Source organism: Antechinus flavipes, chromosome 4 (genome assembly GCF_016432865.1).
Source record: "Antechinus flavipes isolate AdamAnt ecotype Samford, QLD, Australia chromosome 4, AdamAnt_v2, whole genome shotgun sequence".
Taxonomy (NCBI): Eukaryota; Metazoa; Chordata; class Mammalia; order Dasyuromorphia; family Dasyuridae; genus Antechinus; species Antechinus flavipes.
This window is the reverse complement of record NC_067401.1, coordinates 446,582,216-446,604,654: the sequence shown is the minus strand read 5'-3', so window position 1 is coordinate 446,604,654 and position 22,439 is coordinate 446,582,216. Positions and strand designations below refer to the sequence as shown.

Here is a 22,439-nt window from a genome sequence, read left to right as displayed (position 1 = left end):
CCAAAATAAAGCAAAAAATTGAATCATGAGCTTATCTTAAGTGTCTCCAAAGTATCTTCCCAAATGAAAAGCACCCCAGCCAATATTTTCCTGTATATTCATCATAGCCCATCAAAACTTCCTCTCTCACTTGAAACACAATTCTACACCAGATTCTCTCCACTAGCTGCTCATGGGTAGCTCGGCCCTCTTTCATTTTACGGACTGTCTTTGTCCATCAGAATGAAAGCTCCATGAAGGTAAGGGACTGTGTTTCTTTTTGCTTCCATTTATATTCCCAGAGTTTAATATAGTGCCTGGCTCTTAGAAAGGGCTTAATAATAGTATGTATGCACATTCTCTCAACTTCTTAATAACCTCCCAACACCAATACACGCTTGCGTTCTCAAGCAGCTCGATTCAATTAAGTCACTTTGGAAGCACATAACCTTCCTTTCCCTCCAGAAAAAACAGCAGAAAGCGCCACATCAGTCCAAGTTCGCCCCATCTCACTCGAAAGCCACTTGTGTCTCAATGCCTACCCAAAGTCTCAGGACATTCACCCCGGGATCCGCAGCATTTCGGACTCCCTCCTACCAACAACCTCCCGCCCTCTCCTGCCCCCTCCGTCAGCTCAGGGACTCCCAGCCGCTCCCAAGCTCCCAGTGAAACTGACTAGGGTCAATTTCCCGGCTTGTTACAGTTGCCGCTCCGGCGGGGAAGCCCGGGTCCCAGGCATCTGTCAGCCCTCCGCCATCCCGCGCCGGCCTCCCCGCAGGAAGATTCCAGCCGAGGGCATTCGTCTCCCCCGCCCCCCGGGGTGACAGCCCCGGGAGAGCCCCCTTCTCTCCCCTCACCTAGCTTGGAGCGGGACTCCTCCAGCTTCTGGATCTGGTTCTCCAGAAAGAGCATCGCCACGGCGAAGGCCACCACCGCCAGCAGCTGCAACTTGGGCGGCATCATAATCCTGAGGAGCCCCATGAAACCCGCCGCCGCCGCCGCTGCTCGGGATCACGACATACCGCGGGGGGCGGGGAGCGAGGCCCCGGGGAGCCGGGGGGCGCGGGCTCGAGGCACCGAGAGGAGCGAGCTGGAGCTCCGAGCCCGGCGGAGCGGGAGCGGAGCGCCGCAGCGGCGAGAGCAGAGGCAGCGGCCACCACTGCCTCCGACCCCCCCTTCTTCCTTCCTAGCCTCCCTCCCACCACCCACCCCCGCCCCCAGGCACCAACGCCAACGCCGCCTGCGCTCGCTGCTCCTCCTCAACCTCAGCCGCAGCCCCGACTACAGGGGCCCCCGCGCTGAGCAGTGCTCGGGCTCCCGCTTCCCCTATGCCGGACCAAGCCCGGCACCCAGCTCGCTCGCTCGTTCGCTCCCTCGCTCTGCCCACCCGCCTCTCTTCTTCCTCCACTGCCTGCCACCCTCCCGGAGCCCCGCTCCAACACCGAGGCTGCGACTGCGCCGCCCTCGGCCCCGCCCCCATATAAGCCCTGCCCCCTCTCCAATACGCATTCACGCACGCTGCACAGCAGCCCCGCCTCCCGGTCTCAGCAAACATTCCTCCCTTCCCTTCCCAACCCTACCGCAGCCGCTTTTGGACCCGCCTCTGCTACCTTAGTTGCAGTGTTCTTTCGCGCCGCTTTACGGTTGGTTTACTCAGCTGCCATTAAAATTATCTCAGCAGATGATTGGCTAAAAGGAGGCGACAGAGAGGCGGGGCGAAGCTAAAGGAAGGAATGAGCGTTTTAGGAGTCGGAAAGAAATGCCATGAATGAAACTGAAGGGGCCCTCAAAAGGAATAGAATCATAGGAGTCTTGATAATATGCCTGACTGTGAGAAAGAAAAACAAATCAAAAAGACTCTCGTATCCTTTGATATTTTAGGGACCACCCCCGGGAGATCTCCATTCCATCTAGTGTCTCGGTATGAAGCTGCTGTGCGCGACTAGCGGAAAGCTAACGACCCAAAGTTTTAGGCCCCACGCCAGACACCCCAAAGAGGGGTCCTCGGGCTTCGTCAGGACCCGAGGATAACGGCGGCGATGGCGGCTGGTGAGCAGCGGTGGTTTGCACCGGCTTTCGGGCTGCGATTGTTGCTGGTGTCGCTGCTGCAAGCGGTGAGTGCCGGGCACCTCCATAGAGGTCTCTGGGCCTGAACGAGAGGCTGGGGACCCAAGACGAACCTTGGGAGCCGCGACTGACTACGGCAGGAGGGCGGCCTGGAAGCGACTGCGGCCCGTGGGCTACGTGGCTGCTGTTCGGCCCCGCCCGCCGGGTCTCCCTCCAGTTAGCTTGGATGGGGCCTCGTTTTTGGCTGCTTCTCTTGGGTCGCGTCTCGCTTCTCCCGGATATTGGCTCCCAATTCGGCCTGCAAGGCACTGGGCATTTATCGAGCGCCTACTACAGTTAGTCAGCGAGCACTCGGAACCGTTTTCTCTGTGCTAAACTTTGGGGATTTTAAAAGGGGGGAAGGTCGAAGGAGTACTATCTGTCCTCTGGGGGGGTTATCATCTAACTAGGTAAAACACGTGCATTAAAGGTAATAGGGAGGGGAGGTTGGGAAAGTGCTTTGTAGGTCGTTAGCCTGGGGGGTGCCGGCCGTCGTAGGGGCCACGGCTTGGGACCCCGCCTGGAGTCGGGAGATGAGAGGTACCCTCTGCCCCGGCGGACACTTTACCCTTCATAACTCATTGTCAATTTCTTTTCACTGATCTGTTTGCTTCTTTAAGAGAAGCTCCTAGCGTAACATGCATTGGACTACGGTTCAAATCCTGCTTCAGGTACTTAGGAGCTCTGATCCCAGGCCTCCTCTAGTTGTTCTCGCTTTCCTCTTCTGTGAAAAACGAATGACAACACTTCACGGAATTGTTTTAAGTATCAAATGAGATGACAGGCACAAAGCACTACGTAGTTGCTAATTATTTTTATCTTCGTATGTGTACCTGTAGTTATGTGATAGAGGGGATTGATTGTTCAGGTACAGATTAAATGTTTCTAAAGTTCTTTCCAACTCTTGAGAATTCTAGGATTCTGGAAAGACCTTTGGCTATTTAATTAAAGGACAAGGGTTTCAATTGAGGCTTTTGCAGCCTGAGTCTTGGATATCAGCCTTCCCAGGTCTTACTTAGTTTCATCATATGTAAAAATGAGTTGAACTATGTTTCTGACACAAAATCTGAAATTGAAAAGACATTGTAGGCCATCTGATCCTAATGGTTCCTCAACAAAAATCCTCTCAATCAGCAGCCCCCATTTTTATAAAATTCTCCATTGCATCATTGGGAGCAGTATCTTTTTTCCCCTATTGATTTTAAACTTCTTAAAGGTAGGAAAGGACACAATGATAATGAAGTGCTTGGTGTCTGTGGGGGGAGGGCTCAAAAAAAAAAAACAGTTTTTGCTCTAAATTACTGAAGGAATATAGTATATACAGATATAAACCAAAAAAGAGCATGATTTTAAATGCTAATAATATGGATAATCAGGAAAGGGTCAGGAGATGGCACCTCGGTTGTCCTTTGGCAAAAGCCAAAGATGGGACTCAGAACGATCTTCCAGCCATTGGGAGCCAAACATGCAAAAAAAAAAAGCAAGATTTAGCATATTTTGCATATGGGGAACAGTTCTCAGTCTAAACTTTCTGTCTCCCTGATATTTGGTAATTGGTGGTGTTCTATTTAGCCCAGCCCTTTATTTTACAGATAAGAAAAAGTTAAAGATTAAAGAACATATCCAAAGTCCTGCAAGGGGCGGGTGACATCATAAGAATTCAAGGGTAGCCTCTCTGACTCCTAGTACCACACTGCCTTTACTAGTTACTAAGAGACCTCAAGATTTCAGTTCTTCTGACCTTCCTCATCTCTTCCTGCCAGCTCCTTCTGTCCCTTAGCTTCCCAGTTCCCTTTTCATTCTTTTCTTGGGCCCCTTCCCCTCCGAATTTGTAGATTGTAGCTATAATTTCCGATTTTAAACTAGGACAAATGCTGGCATAGGGCTTGACTTAAAGCAGTTATTTTAAAAGATTAAGCATGAATGTTGACTACCTAACTGTAAAATTGTGTAGTAATAACATCAGTGGGTCACACTTAATTCAAAAAATACTTTCTTCAAAATGTCTTATTAATCATTCTTTAACATCACCACTATTTCCCAGTAACTCTTATTCCACTCCTCCTCTGCCCCAGTAGAACTCTCCCTTATAACATCTGTTATACATTTAAGCAAACTGAATCAGCATGGCCATGTCTGAACATTTACACCTCATTCCACACTTGTAATCTGCTGCCTTTCAGCTTTAAAGCAGGAGACACAATAGTCCTCTAAAGTTATGATTAGTCATGAAATCAGTCTGAATTCAGAAATTTTCAACTTTTTTTTTCCTTTAAATCCAGATGGTCATTTTGTATTTTCTTCTAGATCTTCACTCTCACTTTTCATCAGTTTTTTCTAAGTTTCTCTGCATTCATATTGTTTGTTTCAGCACAGTAACAACCAGTTTATCCACTCACCAATCTGTTAGGCGCCCTTTTCCTTCCAATCCTCTGCTGCCCCTCACAAATGCTACTACAAATAATTTTTGTATACAGTCTATCGATGAAGGGCACAGCACAGCCAAAGGGTATTACAAAGTGCTTTTTTATAATTCTGGGGAAAAGGTAGCACAAATATTTTCCCCCTTCAGAGGCATTTGGGTCAGAACTCAGATAGTCTCATAAGAAATTTGACACTCCACCCAGTCTGCCATACTTAACTTTTACACATTGAAATGTGAGTGCACATCTCTTAACATTTGACACAAAATTACAGGGGTAAATTAATATAGGGAAATCATATTTCCATATTCATTCACATAAGTGTATTCATCCTCCCTGTGATAAGGCAGCTAAACTTCCACTTATCAGGAAGGAAGGACTTCTGCATAACCCGACATTCATTCATGGTTGACAGGATTTTTAAGAAGGCCTTTATAAATGTAACTAAAATATCCTTAAAATCATAAAATTTTGGATCAGGACAGATCCTTGGTTCTCTCCCTCTCGATTTGTACTCAAAATGACTTGCTTTAGAGACCTAAGAAAGAGAAAGGCCATGTGTCCATAACTCTTTAGTGCTGTAGAAAATAGAAGGTGCCCATCAGTTGAGAAATGGCCAGATTATGGTATAGGATTGTCATGGAATATTTTTGTGCTGGAAAATAAGGTGAAAGGAGTGGTTTCAAAGGATTCTGGAGAAACTTGTATAAATTGATGCAGTCAAGGGAGCAAAACCAGGAGAACAATTTATACAATAACAATTGCAAAGACAGACAACTTTGAAAAACTTGAATTCGGAGCACTGTGATGCCCACCCATGATTCAAGAAAATTGACAATGGAGCATGCTACGTACCTCCTAAGAAAGATAGTGGATTTGATGTGCAGAGCGTGATAGGTTTTTTTTTTTTTTTTTTTGGGGGGGGGGGGTTTCCATGACCAATACTATCTATATTGGTTACTGGAAGTTTTTTCCTCTCCTATTTGGGGTGGGGAGTAAACAGAAGAAAATAAAAGTATATTTATTTAAAGAAAAAAAATTATTTAATGATTAGCCAAAGTTGTGGGGCAAATTAATGACTAAGCTTAACTAGACTAAAATACATATCTCTTAATTCTCAGTGTCTTGTCTTAGAATGGCTCACAGCTTTACCCAAAAGAATTCTAGGTTGTGTTGCTTGCCAAAATGTATTTTCAATACCATTTCAGCAAGTACAAAAGGATACTATACTCATTCAGTATTTTTGTATTTCAATAAACCCCCATATGTAGAAATTTTAGAAATACTTTTGAAATAATGCTACCTAGCATGTGCTTAATAGAAGTACTGTTCCTTAAGGGGAAAGCTCCCCCAGTATTGAGGGAGTTGATAGCGGGAAAGTTCCTTGATAGACTCCAGATTAAGAGGTTTTTTTGATAGCATCAGGTCATTATGTACAATAATAGGAAAAAAGTGAACTTTATTTCTCCTACATTTACTCTTCTACTTTTGAAATTATGCTGCCTCCCCAAATGAATGAAATCTGACCTTGCTTACGGATTAGTTTGAGGTTTGGGTAGAAAAATATGTAGCATGGTCTAATGGAGCTGCCTGAGTTTGGGGAATCAAAGAACCTCTAAGATTCCTTGTAACTTGACTACCCATTGTATATATGATCCTTGGCAAGGCACTTAATCTTGTTGGGCCTCAGTTTCTCAGTAAATCAGTAGGTTACACAATTATTAGTTGGACAATTAAAGATAGTCTTTAAGAGCTCTTCCGATACTAAATCATGTAATGTTCTTTACTAAAGTGTCATGTTCTCTGGGAATTGGTTTCTTGGGGGGCTTCTGGAGGCAGCCTCAGTTTCAGTTCAAAGTAGTCACCCCAAATGCAGGAGTTAAAAGTCCAAATCCTTTATTGTCTCCTTCAAAGTCTTAGCTCCCTCACTTGGTGCTCAGCTAGTTTTTCTTAAGAGGCCTTCTGTAGTCTTAGTTCTGAGAGCTTAAGCTGCCTTCTCTGGCTTGTGAATCTCCTCGACTCCAAAGATTTCTGCTTCAGTCTCCAGCCAGCACAAAGGAGGAAAGTGGAATGAATCTGTCTCCACCTCCGAGACCTTCTTGTGGGCTTCTGTTCTAGTGGGCTTGTCCTTTAGTGGGCTTGTCCTTCTGGCCCTGAGACCTCCTCCTTATATGCCCCACACTGAGTACAAACCAATCATATCACTAGGAAACCATTATTTGCTCTAGGATTAAATCAGTTCTAAACTAGATTTAACCATTGTCTCCTCAATTCCACTTAGTACCTTGTTTCAAGTTCTGGCCCATAACACCTTGTAGGATCAGATCAATCGTACTGAACCATGCTAAATTAGATAATTATTGTCTCTATCAATTCCACTTATTTACTACCTTGTAAGAATCCTAACAAAATCATATGATTCCAGGAAGAAAGTAAGTTTAGATAGAAATGAGCAAATCTTAAAATTTTATCCTTATTCTCATTTCTCCCTTTCTTTCTGCTAATATCAAAGGGCCATATATCTTTTACAAATTCTTTGGAATTCAGTAAGTTATAGCTCATATGAGTTCAATCTCATCTTATCCAAGACCTATTTAATTTATGCCATCAAGTGCAAAATTAAAACCATATAATATCTGTAGTGGCACAAATAACATTGAGTTCAGGTCAACAAATGCTAAACGTGATATTCTATAAAGCAAGAACTGAGTGTGAGTTTTCTCTTTTGAAAAATATTATACACTCAGATTTTAGGTAATAATCAAAAAAATTTAGACTACTTTTTTTTACCCTAAATATGTTTGAAAAATATCTAGTATGAAAGTGCTAGCTAAATATAAGCTAATGCTCTTATTATTACTGTGCAGTTTCACTGCACATCAAAACATATCCCTTAAACTTGGTCTAAAGCTAAACTTCCTCCCACAGAATGGTATTAATTACTTAACCTCCAGGATTTCCACCCTTTCTCTTCTTTGTCACTAGCTAAAATTTGGGCACCTATTAGCCACAGTGGTGGCTGTATTGTCACAAGGATAAATGGCCAGTTTGTATTCCAATGGTAGTTTTCTAAGAGTGCCTCTGTGGTTTTCTAGGGTCCTTGAAATTACAGTAAATTGCAGCTTACTACACTCTGGGTTCCAGGATGCTTTATTTTAAGGTAGAATGCCCAGATGTAGAAGTGAAGAGCTATAAATCTCAAACTAGTGGTTCTTTAAGGTGAAAGTGGCCTCATGTACTCTGTGAAGTGGTTATTTTCTCCAAGAATACATTATAAGTGTTCTTAATCTTCAGGAATAGATGTATTCAGTGTGACTTAGGGGAGTCGTTTCCTGGGGCTCCTCAAATTTGAATTATACAAATCAAATTATCATCTCCGACAATGTGTGGATGGATGTTCATATAGCTGTAAAAACAAAATCATGATGCTTGTGTTTTAATCCAAAGCTGTTTTGGTTTTTTCCCCTTCCTGACAAATAAGAGCATACAAGGAAACAGTTCACTCTGATTCCTAGGCATGTATAGGAATTTATACTGTTAATATTTTTAAGAACAAAAAAATTCAAATACTTATTTAATCTTTTTAAGAATGATCAGTAAATCTAGTCTTTTTAATTCATTTTTTAAATTATAGCTTTTAATTTACAAGATATATGCATGGGTAATTTTTCAGCATTGACAGTTGCAAATCTTTTTGTTCCAACTTTTTCCCTCCTTCCCCCCACCCCTTCCCCCAGATGGCAGGTTGACCAATACATCTTAAAGTATAAGTTAAATACAATATATGTATACATGTCCAAACAGTTAATTTGCTGTATAAAAAGAGTTGTATTTTGAAATAGTGTACAATTAACCTGTGAAGGAAATCAAAAATGCGGGCGGACAAAAATAGAGTGATTGGGAATTCTGTGTAGTGGTTCATAGTCATCTCCCAGAGTTCTTTCGCTGGTTGTAGCTGGTTCAATTCATTACTGCTCTGTTGGAACTGATTTGGTTCATCTCATTGTTGAAGAGGGCCACATTCATCAGAATTGATTATCATATAGTATTGTTGTTGAAGTATATAATGATCTCCTGGTCCTGCTCATTTCATTCAGCATCAGTTCATGTAAGTCTCTCCAGGCCTTTCTGAAATCATCCTGCTGGTCATTTCTTACCGAACAATAATATTCCACAACATTCATATACCACAATTTATTCAGTCATTCTCCAATTGATGGGCATCCACTCAGTTTCCAGTTTGTGGCCACTACAAAGAGGGCTGCCACAAACAATCTTGCACATACAGGTCCCTTTCTCTTCTTTAAAATCTCTTTGGGATATAAGCCCAGTAGTAACACTGCTGGGTCAAAGGTTATGCACAGTTTGATAGCTTTTTTAGCATAGTTCTAAATTGCTCTCCAGAATGGCTGGATGTATTCACAATTTCACCAACAATATATCAGTGTCCCATAAATCTAGTCTTTTAAAAAGGAGTTGACTTTAAAAAGTTAAACAAAAAAAAGAAGCAGCTTTGAAGGCTTAAGATGACCTGATTTCATTACATGGTATTATATATTGCACACCATCCTCCTCACTTTTCCTCTCTCTGTCATTTTTCAGTCATTTGTGACCCTTTGTGGCCTCATTTGGAGTTTCTTGGCATAGATACTGGAGTAGTTGGCCATTTTCTTCTTCATCTCATGTTACAGATGAGGAAACTGAAGCAAACAGGATGAAGTGTTGGGCTGAGGATTACACACAGCTAGCAAATATCAGAGGCCAGATTTGATCTTTGGAAGACCAGTTTTTTTTTTTTGATTCCAGGCCTGGTATTCTGTGCACTTTGGTGCCTTCTAGCTCCTCACTTTAGCCAAACTGGCTGATTTGTTCACTATTTTCCTCCATGTGTTTGCACTGGCAAAATTGTAATGCTAGACTGCTCATGCTCCCAGCATAAATACTCTCTCCTCGACCACTGATTAGAATCCCAAATATTCTTCAAAACTCTGCTCAAGTACCATCTCCAGCACAAGGTCTTTACTGATCTCAATTGCTAGTACCTACTCCCCCATGTTATGTAGTTTACTTTATGTTTACTTGTCTGTAGATATACTGGTTTTCCCCCACAGGATGTTTGTCTCCCATTTCCTAGCACAGTGTGTGGCACATTACTAGTCACTTAGTAAAGGTATATTGATTTATGTGTATTTGGGATTAGGTTAAAATTCATGTGTCTAGAGTGCTAATCATTTGAAGTTTTAAAATTTTGTTCAAGAGAATAAGCAAATCACAAAATATAGCAAATGCAGATATGTTAATAAATATATAAAAGCTTTTAATTCTTTAATATGATTCTATAAAAAAGTTACTGTAAATTTTTCTTTGAGGACATCTGTTTTTTTGACTCAGAACAGATGTTAGTAAAGAAACATTTATTAAATGTCTGCATCAAACAGAAGAACACTGTGCTAGGTACTTCAGGGCATGTAGAATTTAGCTAAGACGTAGTCCTTGACCTCATGAATCTTAGATAGTTAGACTATAGGTAGGTAGATAAGTGGTTGGTTGGTTGGATGGATGGAGAGAGAGAGAGATTTCATTTCTTTGAGTTGAAGTTATAATTGAAAGTATTATATGCTTCTTTCATATTATTTTTAGAGCCTTCTTCCTTCAAGATACAGCTATCATAATATCCATCTGCAACTATCTTATGTCTATTTCATATTTATTCATGTATGTATACATTCTTTTTGGTTCCACCCACCCACCTCTCATTCCTCCCTCCTATGTAGGATGTAGGTTTCTTGAGAGTAGAGTTGTTCCATTCTTTGGATTTCATCGGGCCTGGCCTATAGTGTATGCTTAAGTAAACACTTGTTGGTTGAATGTCTTCACTATCTCTTTTCAGATATCTGCACAGGGATTGGAATTATCATCAGAAGCATGCAGAGACTTGGGTTTCTCCAGCAATTTGCTCTGTAGCTCTTGTGATCTTCTTGGGCAGTTTAGTTTAACTCAGCTGGATCCTGATTGCAGAGGATGCTGCCAGGAAGAAGCACAGTTTGAAACCAGAAAGGTAATTTCAGTACTTTTCATTACAGATTTAAGTTTGAAACAAGTTGTAAAGATTGATAATCTGCTCAATTATGTGAAATGGGAGGATGAGGAGGCAGTTGAGATTTTACTTCATTCTTAATCATTAATCTCATAAAAACAACCAATTTATTGTTGCATCAAGAAGGGACATTCAGCCAACATTTATAACAATGGTGTGCAAGGGAAAGGAGGCAAGTAGAATACATACTTTCACAAATGAAAACAAGATAATTTGAGGAGAAAGAGCAGCACAATTTCACCAAAATATGTGGCTTGTAAGGTGATCCTGAAGAAAGGTAAGATCTCTTAAGAGGCATAGTTGAGAAAAGAGTGGACCCCAGTCTTGGAAAGAACAGAATAGCCTGGGCAAAAACAAGAGAGAGATGAAATTCCAAATTGGCAAAACAGTTAGTAGACCGGTTTGGCTAGAACAGAGATTGGATGAAAGGGAACAATGTAGAAATCTGAAAGTCTAGTTTGGAGCCAGATTGTGTGCCACTTTAAATACTAGGCCAAGAAATTCGTATTTTAGTATCCTAAAGCAACCAGTTAAAGTATATTAACAACAGACCTGTGAAAGAACTGGAAATAAAAGAGAAACTTAGGGGACATGTGATAGCTAACTTTAGGGTTTTGAAGGGCTGTCAAGTGGAAGACTAGACTTGTCCTTGTTGGGCTCCAAAGGAGAGAATAGAAAATAAAAGGTAGTAGTTGGAAAAGGGCTTTGGGCTTGCTGTAAGAAAAACTGTGATGACAGTTTGAGGTGGCCAAAGGCAGAATAGGCTCTCTTAATGAGGTCTTCAGAGACTAGATAACCACTTGTTAGGAATGAGATGGAAGGAATTTTGGGAGGGAGTTACAGGTTGGACCCAGAGGCCTTTCAGGCTTACAACTCTAAAATTGTGCCTTTCAGGGCTTAGATTATTTTGTCAGCTATTTACAGAATAAATAGGAAAAAGGAAGTTTTAGAATTAAGGAGTAATATAAGCAAGAAGTAATAAAGAATTGAACTAGGATAACGGCTCTATTAGTGGAAAGAGGGACATGCTAAAAAAGAACTGGTTTTGTAACAATTAGGTACTTTTTATTTGTGCGGAGTGTCTCAGAGAATGAGAAAAGGAATTTTTTTTTCCTAATTAAAAAAAAAATTCTTTAAAAATACATTTTGAAAAAGAATGTTATTGTGCGAGGTTCCTGTCAAGGTAGCTTCCTGAATGATAAGCAGCCTGCCCAGTTCTCATGTATATACGTAAGCAAAATTCTAATGTTTATTCCAGTGTGAATAATTAAAAAAAAATTCAATGAAGAACCATAGTTAGGTGATTTCTTCCACCCCAGTACTGCACAAAAAATCAACCAGAAGTCCACAGGCCCAACTGTTGGAATGGAGGCCCAAAGGTGGCAGGAATAGATAGAGCTCTTCTGTAAAAGAACCTAATAGTGATCAGAAAGCCTCAAAGTAAGGATCTGGGTATTCCTTAAGAATCGTCCTAGAATGACATTCACTAGTGTGGTAGTGTAATGCTTAGTCCAGAATAGCCCCAGCCTGGGGTTTTAAAGTCCTTAATGTTATGATCTTTAGTGTCAAAAAAGGTCCTGCAGATACAGCACACTGAACTTCAGAGATCCAGAAGAGGCTAATCTGAGTAAGCAGAGGTCAGGGTAAGAACCAGATAACCCAGAGAGAGACTAGCCTGGCCCTGTCACAATGTCTCAGGTCAGGAACTGAAGATGCAGTGGAGAAATGAGTTACTCGGAGTTATTCTAACCAATATTAAAAAAACAAAACAAAACAAACAAACAAAAAAAAAAAAAAAAAAACAGTGCAAACCTAGAGATCCCCAGAAAAATTGCAATCAGAAACTCAAAATAAAAAAAAATTGGATTTTTCCAAAGGAATACATGAATGCCTAGAAGAATAAAGCAAGAGTTTGGGATTTGTTTTCATAATGAAATAAAAGCTGGGGGAATTAATAGAATAAATTGCTTAGAAAAGAAATTGATAAACTTTTCCTAATTAATGAACTCACTGAAAGCTAGAGTAAACCAAACGAATTAATGACTCCATGAGACAGCAAGAAATATTAGAACACAAACAAAAGATAAAAGAAGACATAAGGCATTACATCAAAAGCAACTGAAAATAGATTAAAGGGAGATGATTTAAGGATCATTAAATTTGCTAAAAACTTTGTTTAAAAGAAAGAGGGCCTAGACACTTTATATAAAGAAATCATGAGTGAAAAATGACTGGCTCTATTAGAACTATAGGCCAAAATTAGAGTCTACCTGTAGCCTCCCCAAAAAGGGAGAGTCCTAGGAATATTGAGATCCAAATTCATAACTCCTCTATCCAGTAGAAATTCTGCCAGTATCCAGAAAGAATCAATTCAAGTACTAAGGGAGTTTGACCAGGATCATACAAATCCTGGCATCTTCTACCATAAACTAGAGAAGATCTTCTTGGGATATAGTAGCAAAATAAATAGGCTTAGAAGTTCAAGCATAACTCACCTTCTGATACACAGTGCGGGTGGGCATAGGTGAATAAGTTGGGAGAGAACTTTTGGGGGGAAAGAAAGGTAAATATATTTCAGTAATTTGAAGGGGGTATATAATGATGTAGTATTCTGATGGGAAGAGGAGAAACAAATGTCCTTTCGGGCTTAATATTTTTGAAGGATATTGAGGGAATTTCCTTAAGAAAGCCAAAGGTCTTAAGGATAAAAGAATTTTATTCAGAGGGTTTGAAGAGAGAAAAGAAATGGGAGAATAAAGGGAAGTATGTAGAAAGGAGGGAAAAGAAGGGAGAAAGTACAGGCATTATTGTGATGACCATGTATTTTAAAATCAGCCAGAGTCAGGAATTCAGATTAAGGGAAAATCTTTGATCTTTATTCTTTGCGGAGGTGAAGGGAAAATGGCGATACAAAGTGAAAGCAATCACTACACGAATCCCGAATCCCGCTCTCAGTGACTCTGTCTCTCTCACTCCACTCATCATATCTGCTCTATGTCATTTCCTATACAACACATCAAAACTTGCACAGAGAGTGGGCGGGGCCATTCTTTCTCCTAGCATATATTAGTAGAGTATCGTCCAATTGCTATTTAGCCTCACGTGCTTGGGACCTCAGTGCAACAGCCCATTACACATTATTTTTGAGATGTATGAGAGGAAGAGGATACACAAGCAAAGAAGAAAGAATGGGCAGACAGTAGTTCTAGGCTGACCTGCCTGCTGTTCCTTAAACAAGACAGCCCGTCTCCCAGCTCTGGGCCTTTTCTCTGCCCCATGGGCCTGGAGGGCCCTCTCCATTTCTAATGTCCACCAAACACATAATTGTTTAGATGTTGTCTCCTCCTATAAACTATTTGCACCTGGAGAGCTATAGTTTGTTATTTTTTATATCTTCAGTATTTAGTACAGTGTGTGTCACATAGAAGATGCTTAATAATTGTTTATTTTTTAACTCCCCTAGCTATAACTACCTCTCTTTGACATTCTTGTTCTTCAAGAGTTTAAATCTGATAGAAGACAAGAATAGACACAAGCATATGAATATATCCTTGTAATTGTCCAAAGACAGAATAAATGCTTTAGAAATATGGTTTCTTTTGGGAAGATGAGGAAATTCTGCTTGATTTGACAATCCAAGTACATAATGAATCTATTCTGGCTAAATCGGTCTGGGGCATATATTTCAATTTAATGATTGGATGTCTTCCTGATAGCTCCTGCAAATTATATTGTTTGTACCTCATATTCACTGTTATCTTCTCTAAAAGTGCATTTCACATAGTGAACACTTTTTTTTTTAAATCAATAACTGACAATCCAGTCTGTGCTAGGTCTCGTGGTTTTTCTTCTTTCTTAGTCCTTCCCATCTAAGTCTTTAAAATCTGTATATAACCTTTTTATAACAATGCATCATAAATTTAAGTAATTAATGTTTCTATATTTCATGGTAGTAAACCTGCTGATCCTAAACTTTAAGCTCAAGAGTCTAAAAGTACCACTATAATCTTTAAAAATATTGTAGCTCAAGACAGCTCCTCATTGAAGGGAGAAAAGACATTAAGATAAGCATAGAAATATTACTTCAAGCTGTGTAACTTAATGCTGTATATCCTTGGAATGTGAACACAAAATAAGATTTGGTATTTTACTGCAAATTGATTTAACTGTCATTAAACTTAGTCCTATAACCCAGTTGGATTCTTCATCAGCAGCCTTCAACACCAAGTATTTGTCTTGGCTTAGTAAAAGTCCATTTGCAAAAATAAGTGTCTCACAAAAAAAAAAAGTTGAAATACTGTCTAAATCAGAGCCATTATAGAAAACACCAGAAAACATAGTATTTGCAGTTTTAAAAATCAAGTTTTTATAATAAATGTTACAAAGCAATTAATTTTTCTTTTATAATATTTTGCAGTTATATTATCAATTAAGCAAGTCACTTCCAGTGGTGCAGATTCATTTAAATCTTTTTATCCTCCTCCAGAAATGTTTTCATAGAGAAAATTTAGTTGCTTACAAGCCAGACATAAAATTTTATTTTGAAACAACTATTATACACAAAACAGTAAAATGTCTTTGAAATTCTTTTAACATTCTGCAATTATTTCATTATGCTTCCTTCCTATTTTGACTCTTTTTTTTCCCCATGATCATCCTATCAATCAACATATAGTTATCCATTTAATAAACATTATCTACAGGTTCTGAAAAACCGTGTACAAAACCTACTAACTTGAGATTTCATTTCAGATCACAATACATTTCTTTGAGTGTGTTTTTGTTTACTTCTACAGTATTTTCAGTTAATGTCAATACCTAAAACTCTCAAACTTTTTGAACATTCTCCTTTGCAATGGCATATTTTTGTGAGGCTGGGTTTTGTGAGGCTGTTAAAAGGATATGAGGGTGGCCTGATCAGTCTGATTCCAAGTTTTAAGCAGTTGTGCTATGTCCAAAGACACACACATCAAATTAGTAAGTGATGATGGGTATTTGAGAATGAAATAAAAATATTTAAATTTTTAAAAAACATAAATTTAAATTTAAAAGTTTTTTTTGTTTGTTTTTGTTTTTTTCCTAGAAAGGCCACTTTGTCGTTAGAACATAAATACTTACCAAGTTGCCTGGACCTAAACAGTTAATAAACTTAATACATAAAATAAAGGGTATTTTATTTGGCTTAGGGGTGCTGTGAAAAAATTCTCTGAGATACTGAGAATATGAATTATAAAAGTTTGGGAAATTTTGTTAGTCTCTGATTTGAATGATAAAATGACAATCATCTTAATGTTCTGTTTACTAGAAGAATTAATATTGCAGAATGTCAATTGTAAAAGACACAAAAAAAGTGTCAGTACCAGTTTTCATTATATCATTAGTCTACAGTCACCAGACCTCTGTTCTTATGATGATGATGTCATTCCTCAAAATTTGTGCTGCGCTCCTACTGTGAGCTCAAGCAATGTTTCTCAAACAGCACCAGTGGAGTGCTTAAAAATGTTTCAATAAATGTCTTGTGTTAAAAGTATACTTTTAAATTTTACTCTTTTAAATTTGCTTTTAATTTAATCTGCGATAACACTTAAGTCTAGGCAATCTACAAGTGTAAATGCTCATACTGAAAATTTAACAGCCTATTCTCAAGCAAGTTAGAGCTGGCTCCAGCTCACTTCCAGTGACAAACCTTAGAATTGTCCATCACTCAGGGCAGGAATTTCTTTTGCAGCATCCCTTAGTATCTCTGTTAGTCCCCACTATCTCTCCAAGCAACAGCTTTCCTTTTGGACAGTTCTGATTGATAGAAGCAATTGAGTTATAACCTGTTTCTTTCTTAATTCCTATTCATTGACCTAGTGGATCATGGGATTGAAAATTATGAAGGACCTTTAGAAATCATCTAACCCTGTGTTATCATTTTGCAGAAGAGAAAATAGGTTAAATGACTTGCCCAAGAATTAACACTTAATCATGATGATGAACATTATATCACTTATTGACAACAAATAGCAAATCAGAATTCAAACTTTGATATTTTCTCTAACTCTGAGCTCTATCCACTATATGGGAATAATCAACCCACCCTTTTTACACTCTGGAATCAAATAAAACATGTGGGCCCATAAATTCACTGTAGAGAGTCTTCCTGATATTCTGGCAGCTTTCCTCACTCACCAGCTCATCTTTTTCATTCATTATATTTGTCATCTTTTGCAACACTTCTTTGTAATTATTTGTAGTTTGTGGCAGCTTGCTCAAGCACCCAATGTCCCTTTCCTTTGGGGGGCAAAGAAGAGAGGTTATCCTTAGTACTTTGTAGCCCACAGTCATATAGCAATATGCTATTTTAATATTGTTATTAAAACCATGGCTTCTGTTTCAAGGAGAAAGTTGCCACCTTTAAAAGACCTGAGCTTTGCAATTCTCTAAAAGCATTCAGCCCAGTTCCTCCTTCTACTGGATTCTGGACACATTTTCAGTGCCCATCCATAATGAGAGAAAATATTTCATAAACTAAGTTATTCAGTCAAAACTTCCAGTTCACTTGGGTTGAAGTTACCCTTGCCCACAGAAATATGCCTTAGTTTCAGGACATCTACTGCTTATATACATATGAGGAAGCTCTCTGGAGGTCTGTGTAATTGAAGATATAAATTCACTCACAGAACTTTAAGCAACTTGGGACAAGTAAATGAAAGTTCTTTAGTGCTTCCTACCTCAGTCATACTCTTTCCTGATTGTTCTTCTTTTCTTTTCTCTATTTCCTAATGCCTTGAGTCTAATTTATAAATGGAAAAAATTTTCATGAAACTTTTGATTTCATTAGGACTACGTTTTGATTTCAGAAACCTTTAAATGTTTATCAAATGTTGTCACTGGTAAGTCTCCACCAATTCTCCATAGATATAATGTTTGTTTTTCAGGAATGAGACCTTTGTATATCTCAGGAATCAACTATGATTTAGTCAAATAGGTCAAATCAAATTGATTTAATAATTGATTTTAAAACTGGGCCCATATAGTTGGTTATAGTTAATTTACTTTGAAATTTCCACATGATTCAGAAAGTAACCTTTGTAACATTACTCAAAACAGCTGCACATTCAGAGGTCCACCTTATCAAAATCAAAGTGTTTCTAATGTAAAACATAGAGATGGAGGTGAGACTAACTATGTGTGAAATTGTAGTCGATGAAGACATTTCACAGTTGCTTAAAATAGCTTCTTTCAAGTGTTTCCGTATACTACACAATATCTTAAGTGAAAACAAAAATATAAACAAATGTTCTTAACAAATGCCACTAATTAACATGTTAAAAAAAACTTCAGTTTCTTATTAGGATCACCAGGACTGTTGTAATCATAACAGTTCAACTATACCAACATTCTGCTACTAGCTAACTTCTTTATGTATCATTTTATGTGAGCAATGTCAGTCTTTAAATTTATTGCTTTTAACATTTAAATATGTCAAGTTGTGTGCTAAGAAAAAAATATTTTCTGCAGTTTTATTGCTATCAGCAAACCAAGCTCAGCCACTTTGTTTTTAAGAATGTTGAACAGGAAGTTGAAGTGCCATTCCTGTAAACTGTTATCTTTAATAAATAAGCAGTCACTGGGATGAGTTCTTTATGAAGAAAATAGTAATCTGAACCAAAATCATTTCTTCAAATTAGGAAGAAAGTATGAGCTTACATTGATTCTACTGTATTCTATATCAGTTGCATATTTAATTCTTCGTATAGTCAAAAAGAACTGCCCTAAGTATAAGATTTTGTTGTTGTTGTTTTACTTTAATTGTAAATTTGTATAAATAGCTACTCTTTTGAAGATGATAAGAGACAGTTTATTTTCTTCTTGATAATGATAGTTTCATGAATACATGGAATTTAAAATTATTTTGATGTTTTGTGTTTTTATAATGATTTGAGGGAGAAGTATGAAATTTATCCATAATTTTTTAACAGTTTTACCTTTTCAATATTTTCTTGTTACCTTATCGTTTACCTGCACATATCACAAAGCCAACCCTTCTTTGTAATACAGTACCTACATCTGGCAGGGTGTATGGCAAGCAGGAAGGGATCTTGGAGGTCATCTCATGACCCCATCATTTTATCAGTGAGAAAACTGAGGCTCAAGAGAGTCATGTTTAACGTCTTTGTTCTCTAGGACTGAGACTGATCATTACAGTTGTTCAAGGTTCTTCATACTCTTCTTTGCATTTCTGTCTTTAAAAAAAAAATTTTTTTTAACTAGCATATAGGATTTGGAACTAGAGAGATCTTTATTTCCTAGACCAAACACCTTACCCTATAGATGAGGAATTTGCCTGTCATCAATCATTTGTTTGTTAAGCTTTTAGTAAGCCATGTTACCCTATACATAAATAATAAGTTAGATCCAGGACTCAAAGCCAGGTCTGCAGCTACTACTACCTCACATTTACATGTGACTGTTACTTTTATTCCAGTTCTATCCTTTGCCATAATTAATTGGTTCTAAATCTTTAATCTTCCATTTCTTACATAATTCAGAACAGTATGCAAAAATATTGACAAGTATTATGGAACTTGTTTTATGGAATGTTTTTTACTGGAACCTTTTTTTTTTTTTTTAACTTCCTATCACAAGAAGTGAATCCCAAACTTTTTCATTCCTTAAAAATGGAAAATAAAGACAACAGCAGTGATTTTCTTTTGTTTCAACCATTTTGAAAATAACTTTTTTTTTTAAATGATGTCTTTACAACATTAGTTTGGGGCTGGGTCATAAGGAGAGATCAGGCAGCAAAAGGGAAAAGCTTTACTGTTGATGAGCGAGAGCCGTGGAAGCACAGAGAGAGAATTAGTCTCATCATGAAACTGGCAGGAGGAGGAATAGTGAGAGCAGGGAACACTTATCTGTTTGAGAGGTAGCTTTGTTTCTGTTTCATTAGCTCTCTTCTGACTTGATCCCAGTCATCAGATATTGAAATCTTAATCAATGGAAAGCACTGTTCTCAGCCAGTGGAAAGACAAGGTGTAAGACCCCCATCCCAAACAATATGTCCTGCTTCAAGATTTGTGAAGCACCTGCCATATATGAGATTACTTGACCTGCACAGTAATCCTGTGAGTGAGGTATATCTGCGGGCACAATCACAGGCAGCCAAGCGTTGCAGTGCATGCTGTTGGACCTGGAGTCAGGAAGACCTGAGTGGGATCCTCTCTGGAGCACTCAGCAGCGACGTGACCCGGACAAGGAAGCCCTTTCACTTCCTGTAGCACCAGCCTCCTCATCTGTACAATGGGGTAATAGCATAGGGATCAATATGAGGATCAAATGACAACGAGCCTCAAGTCCTGTTATCCAAGAAGAAATCTGGTAACTGAAATAATTTAGAACTTGACTAAGTTATCCAACTGAGGGGGAATGGAAAAAGGGTGACAACCGCCACTCCATCCTATGTATGCCTCAAGTGGCTCCGATTTAAAGGAAAAATAAAACAATAGATGTTTGACCAGATCAGACAGGTTGCTTGAGAAGTGTAATGGGGAATGTAACATTCTTTCCTTCAGTTTTTGAATTTGATTGGGTTTCTAGGTTCTGAGGTAGGCAGTTAGCAAAAGTTATAAGGAACAGGTTTGGTTTCTTAGCAATTTGGGGTTAGGATCAAACAGTGCTGTAAAGTTTTCCCACAGTACTTGCAAACTTTTAAGCTGCTATATAAATGGTAGCTACTATCCCTTCATTAATTGATGAGGAAATGGAGTGGTTTCTTATTCCCACAGTCATCCAGATACTAGGCGTCAAAAAGTGTGAACCAAACCAAGTGCTCCAGATTTCTAGTTCAGATACACTCTTACCTACTACACCATAATGTCACCTTAAAAACTTACTAATTGGTCCCCAGATTTGGCCTTGGCTGTATTTTCTAGTCATCTTGGACTTGAAATAGCTTTCAAATGAAGTCTTTCCCTCCTCCTTTGATTGAGTTAATGATAGGGCTCTCTGCTTCCAACATAATCAGAAGCATTAAGTTGCCTTCCAGGCCCTCCTAGTTAACTCTGCACAGTAGGACTCAGGACCATGTTCTCTCAGATTCCTTTGCCTTCTAGTAAAGCACAAAGAAAAGAGGTAGGAATACAATTAGATCCCACCTGATCTCACTGGTTACTATGGGCTGCTTTTTTTTTTTTTTAAGGGACCAGACATACTTTTTAATGAACACATTTAGACTGAAATATAATAAAGTTTTCAGAGGTATAAAATGATTTCTTCATAAGATTTTATCTTTTTTTTTTAAGAAGGTAAACAAAATTTAAGGGGTGTGTGTGTGTGTGTGTGTGTGTGTGTGTGTGTGTGTGTGTGTGTGAATTAACTGTACAAACTGAAGGACCAACTGGAAGAGAGGTACAAAGGTGACCGTGAGCTAGTTTATCATCTATTAGAAGAATATAATGTGTGCATGAACAAAAAATACAGAGTAACTTGCAGAAGTGGGGTCTTGACAACTTGGGAGTGACTTGCAAGCTGAGTCTTGAAGCCAGTGCCAGAGGGAGAGAGATCATCCTAGTTCTACTATTTGGCTAGATTTTTAATCCCATTGTCTCACTATGACTTCTCAAGCTTGCCATACTGTTAGCATGCCAGCCTTAGAAGGGTGCTTAAAATTCTACTTCCTATAAGCCTAATAGAACCTTTCACTGCTTGCTGGTTTGAATCCTCTTGTCTTTCCCTGTATCCTTGCCATTGCCTTGAGAAGTTGAGTTTTATGGTATATTGTTTTTTGAAAAACAAAAATTAAAAGGCGCATAATGAGGGAGGCTGTGCTAGTATAACAGAGACCTAACCTCAAGAAATAAGAGTTCTGATTCTGAATCTGTCCTTGTGCAGTCAGGACTCTTGAGTTTTAAAACCGTTATCGTTTTGCAGTGGTAAAGTGAGTACCCTCACTTGGAGGTCTCTTCATGGATTATTTCAAGTAATTTTTTACTTTTTTCTCTAAGATTCACTATACTGCCATATCATCTGCATAGAGTGATAATAGTGTTTCTTTATTCCCTATTCTAATATGCTCTCTCTTGGACATGGATTTCAGATAGTTGAAGATGTGTGACTAGATTTAGAGGGAGACTGAGACTGAATAATAAGATCTGGGAGCTATCTCGAGTTATCTCAAAAGAGATATTAATCAAACTCATAGGAGCTAATGAGGTCACCAATGAGATACTATAGAGAGTGAAGACCAAATGAATGAAGAATTAGCCAGAGAAATCTCAAAAAGTTTAACCTGAAGAGAAAGTAGGGCTTGGGTGAGGCTGATAGGATGTTTTGCTGTAGTTTTAAGTACATAGTCCTTTTCTGCACTGGAACAAGCTTAAAGAATCTACTCATGTACCCGTTTCTTCCTTACCTGTATTCTAAGGAAGCTAGAATAGGCTTGAAATTTTGGAAGTTTAGGTCCATATTAAAAAAAAATAACCACAATCACCATTGGGCACTGGACCAAGGAAGCAGTCAGCAAGGTCCTATAGAAAGGGCCCTTTACTCAGACAGATACAGAAAGTACAAGTTTTTCCAAGTTCCTTTGGATTAGAAATAATGTGGGTAGCTTCAGGCCAAATTGTTATCTAGAAGCTTCCATTATTGCATGGGAAAATGGCATCTTTTGTATAATCAAATCATATGAAAGCAACCTGTATATAAGTAGCTAGTCGTATACAATGCCAGTTTACTGTACTTGTTTTGTTTTTTTGTTTTTTGTTTTTTCCCCTATTGCATCTTTGGTAGTGAATTTAGCTTATGGGAATGCACACATTTAAATAAAAACCCATGTAGACAAGACAGAA

General features: G+C 38.7%; 2 protein-coding genes across 3 annotated transcripts in view; one reads left to right on the top strand and one right to left on the bottom strand.

Annotated features, from left to right (window-relative positions):
* The window catches only part of HS2ST1 (heparan sulfate 2-O-sulfotransferase 1), a 215,839-nt gene extending 214,680 nt beyond the window's left edge, over positions 1 to 1,159 (bottom strand). For both annotated transcript variants that reach the window (XM_051999268.1, XM_051999269.1), the window contains exon 1: positions 837 to 1,159. In XM_051999268.1, coding sequence (XP_051855228.1) covers positions 837 to 960 — 124 coding nt within the window. In that variant the 5' untranslated portion in view covers positions 961 to 1,159. The remainder of the gene's footprint in view (positions 1 to 836) is intronic.
* An 816-nt stretch (positions 1,160 to 1,975) lies between these two features.
* SELENOF (selenoprotein F) overlaps positions 1,976 to 22,439 on the top strand; it is a 47,895-nt gene continuing 27,431 nt past the window's right edge. Inside the window, exons 1-2 of the mRNA XM_051999267.1 lie at positions 1,976 to 2,093; positions 10,399 to 10,566. Coding sequence (XP_051855227.1) covers positions 2,019 to 2,093; positions 10,399 to 10,566 — 243 coding nt within the window. The 5' untranslated portion in view covers positions 1,976 to 2,018. The remainder of the gene's footprint in view (positions 2,094 to 10,398; positions 10,567 to 22,439) is intronic.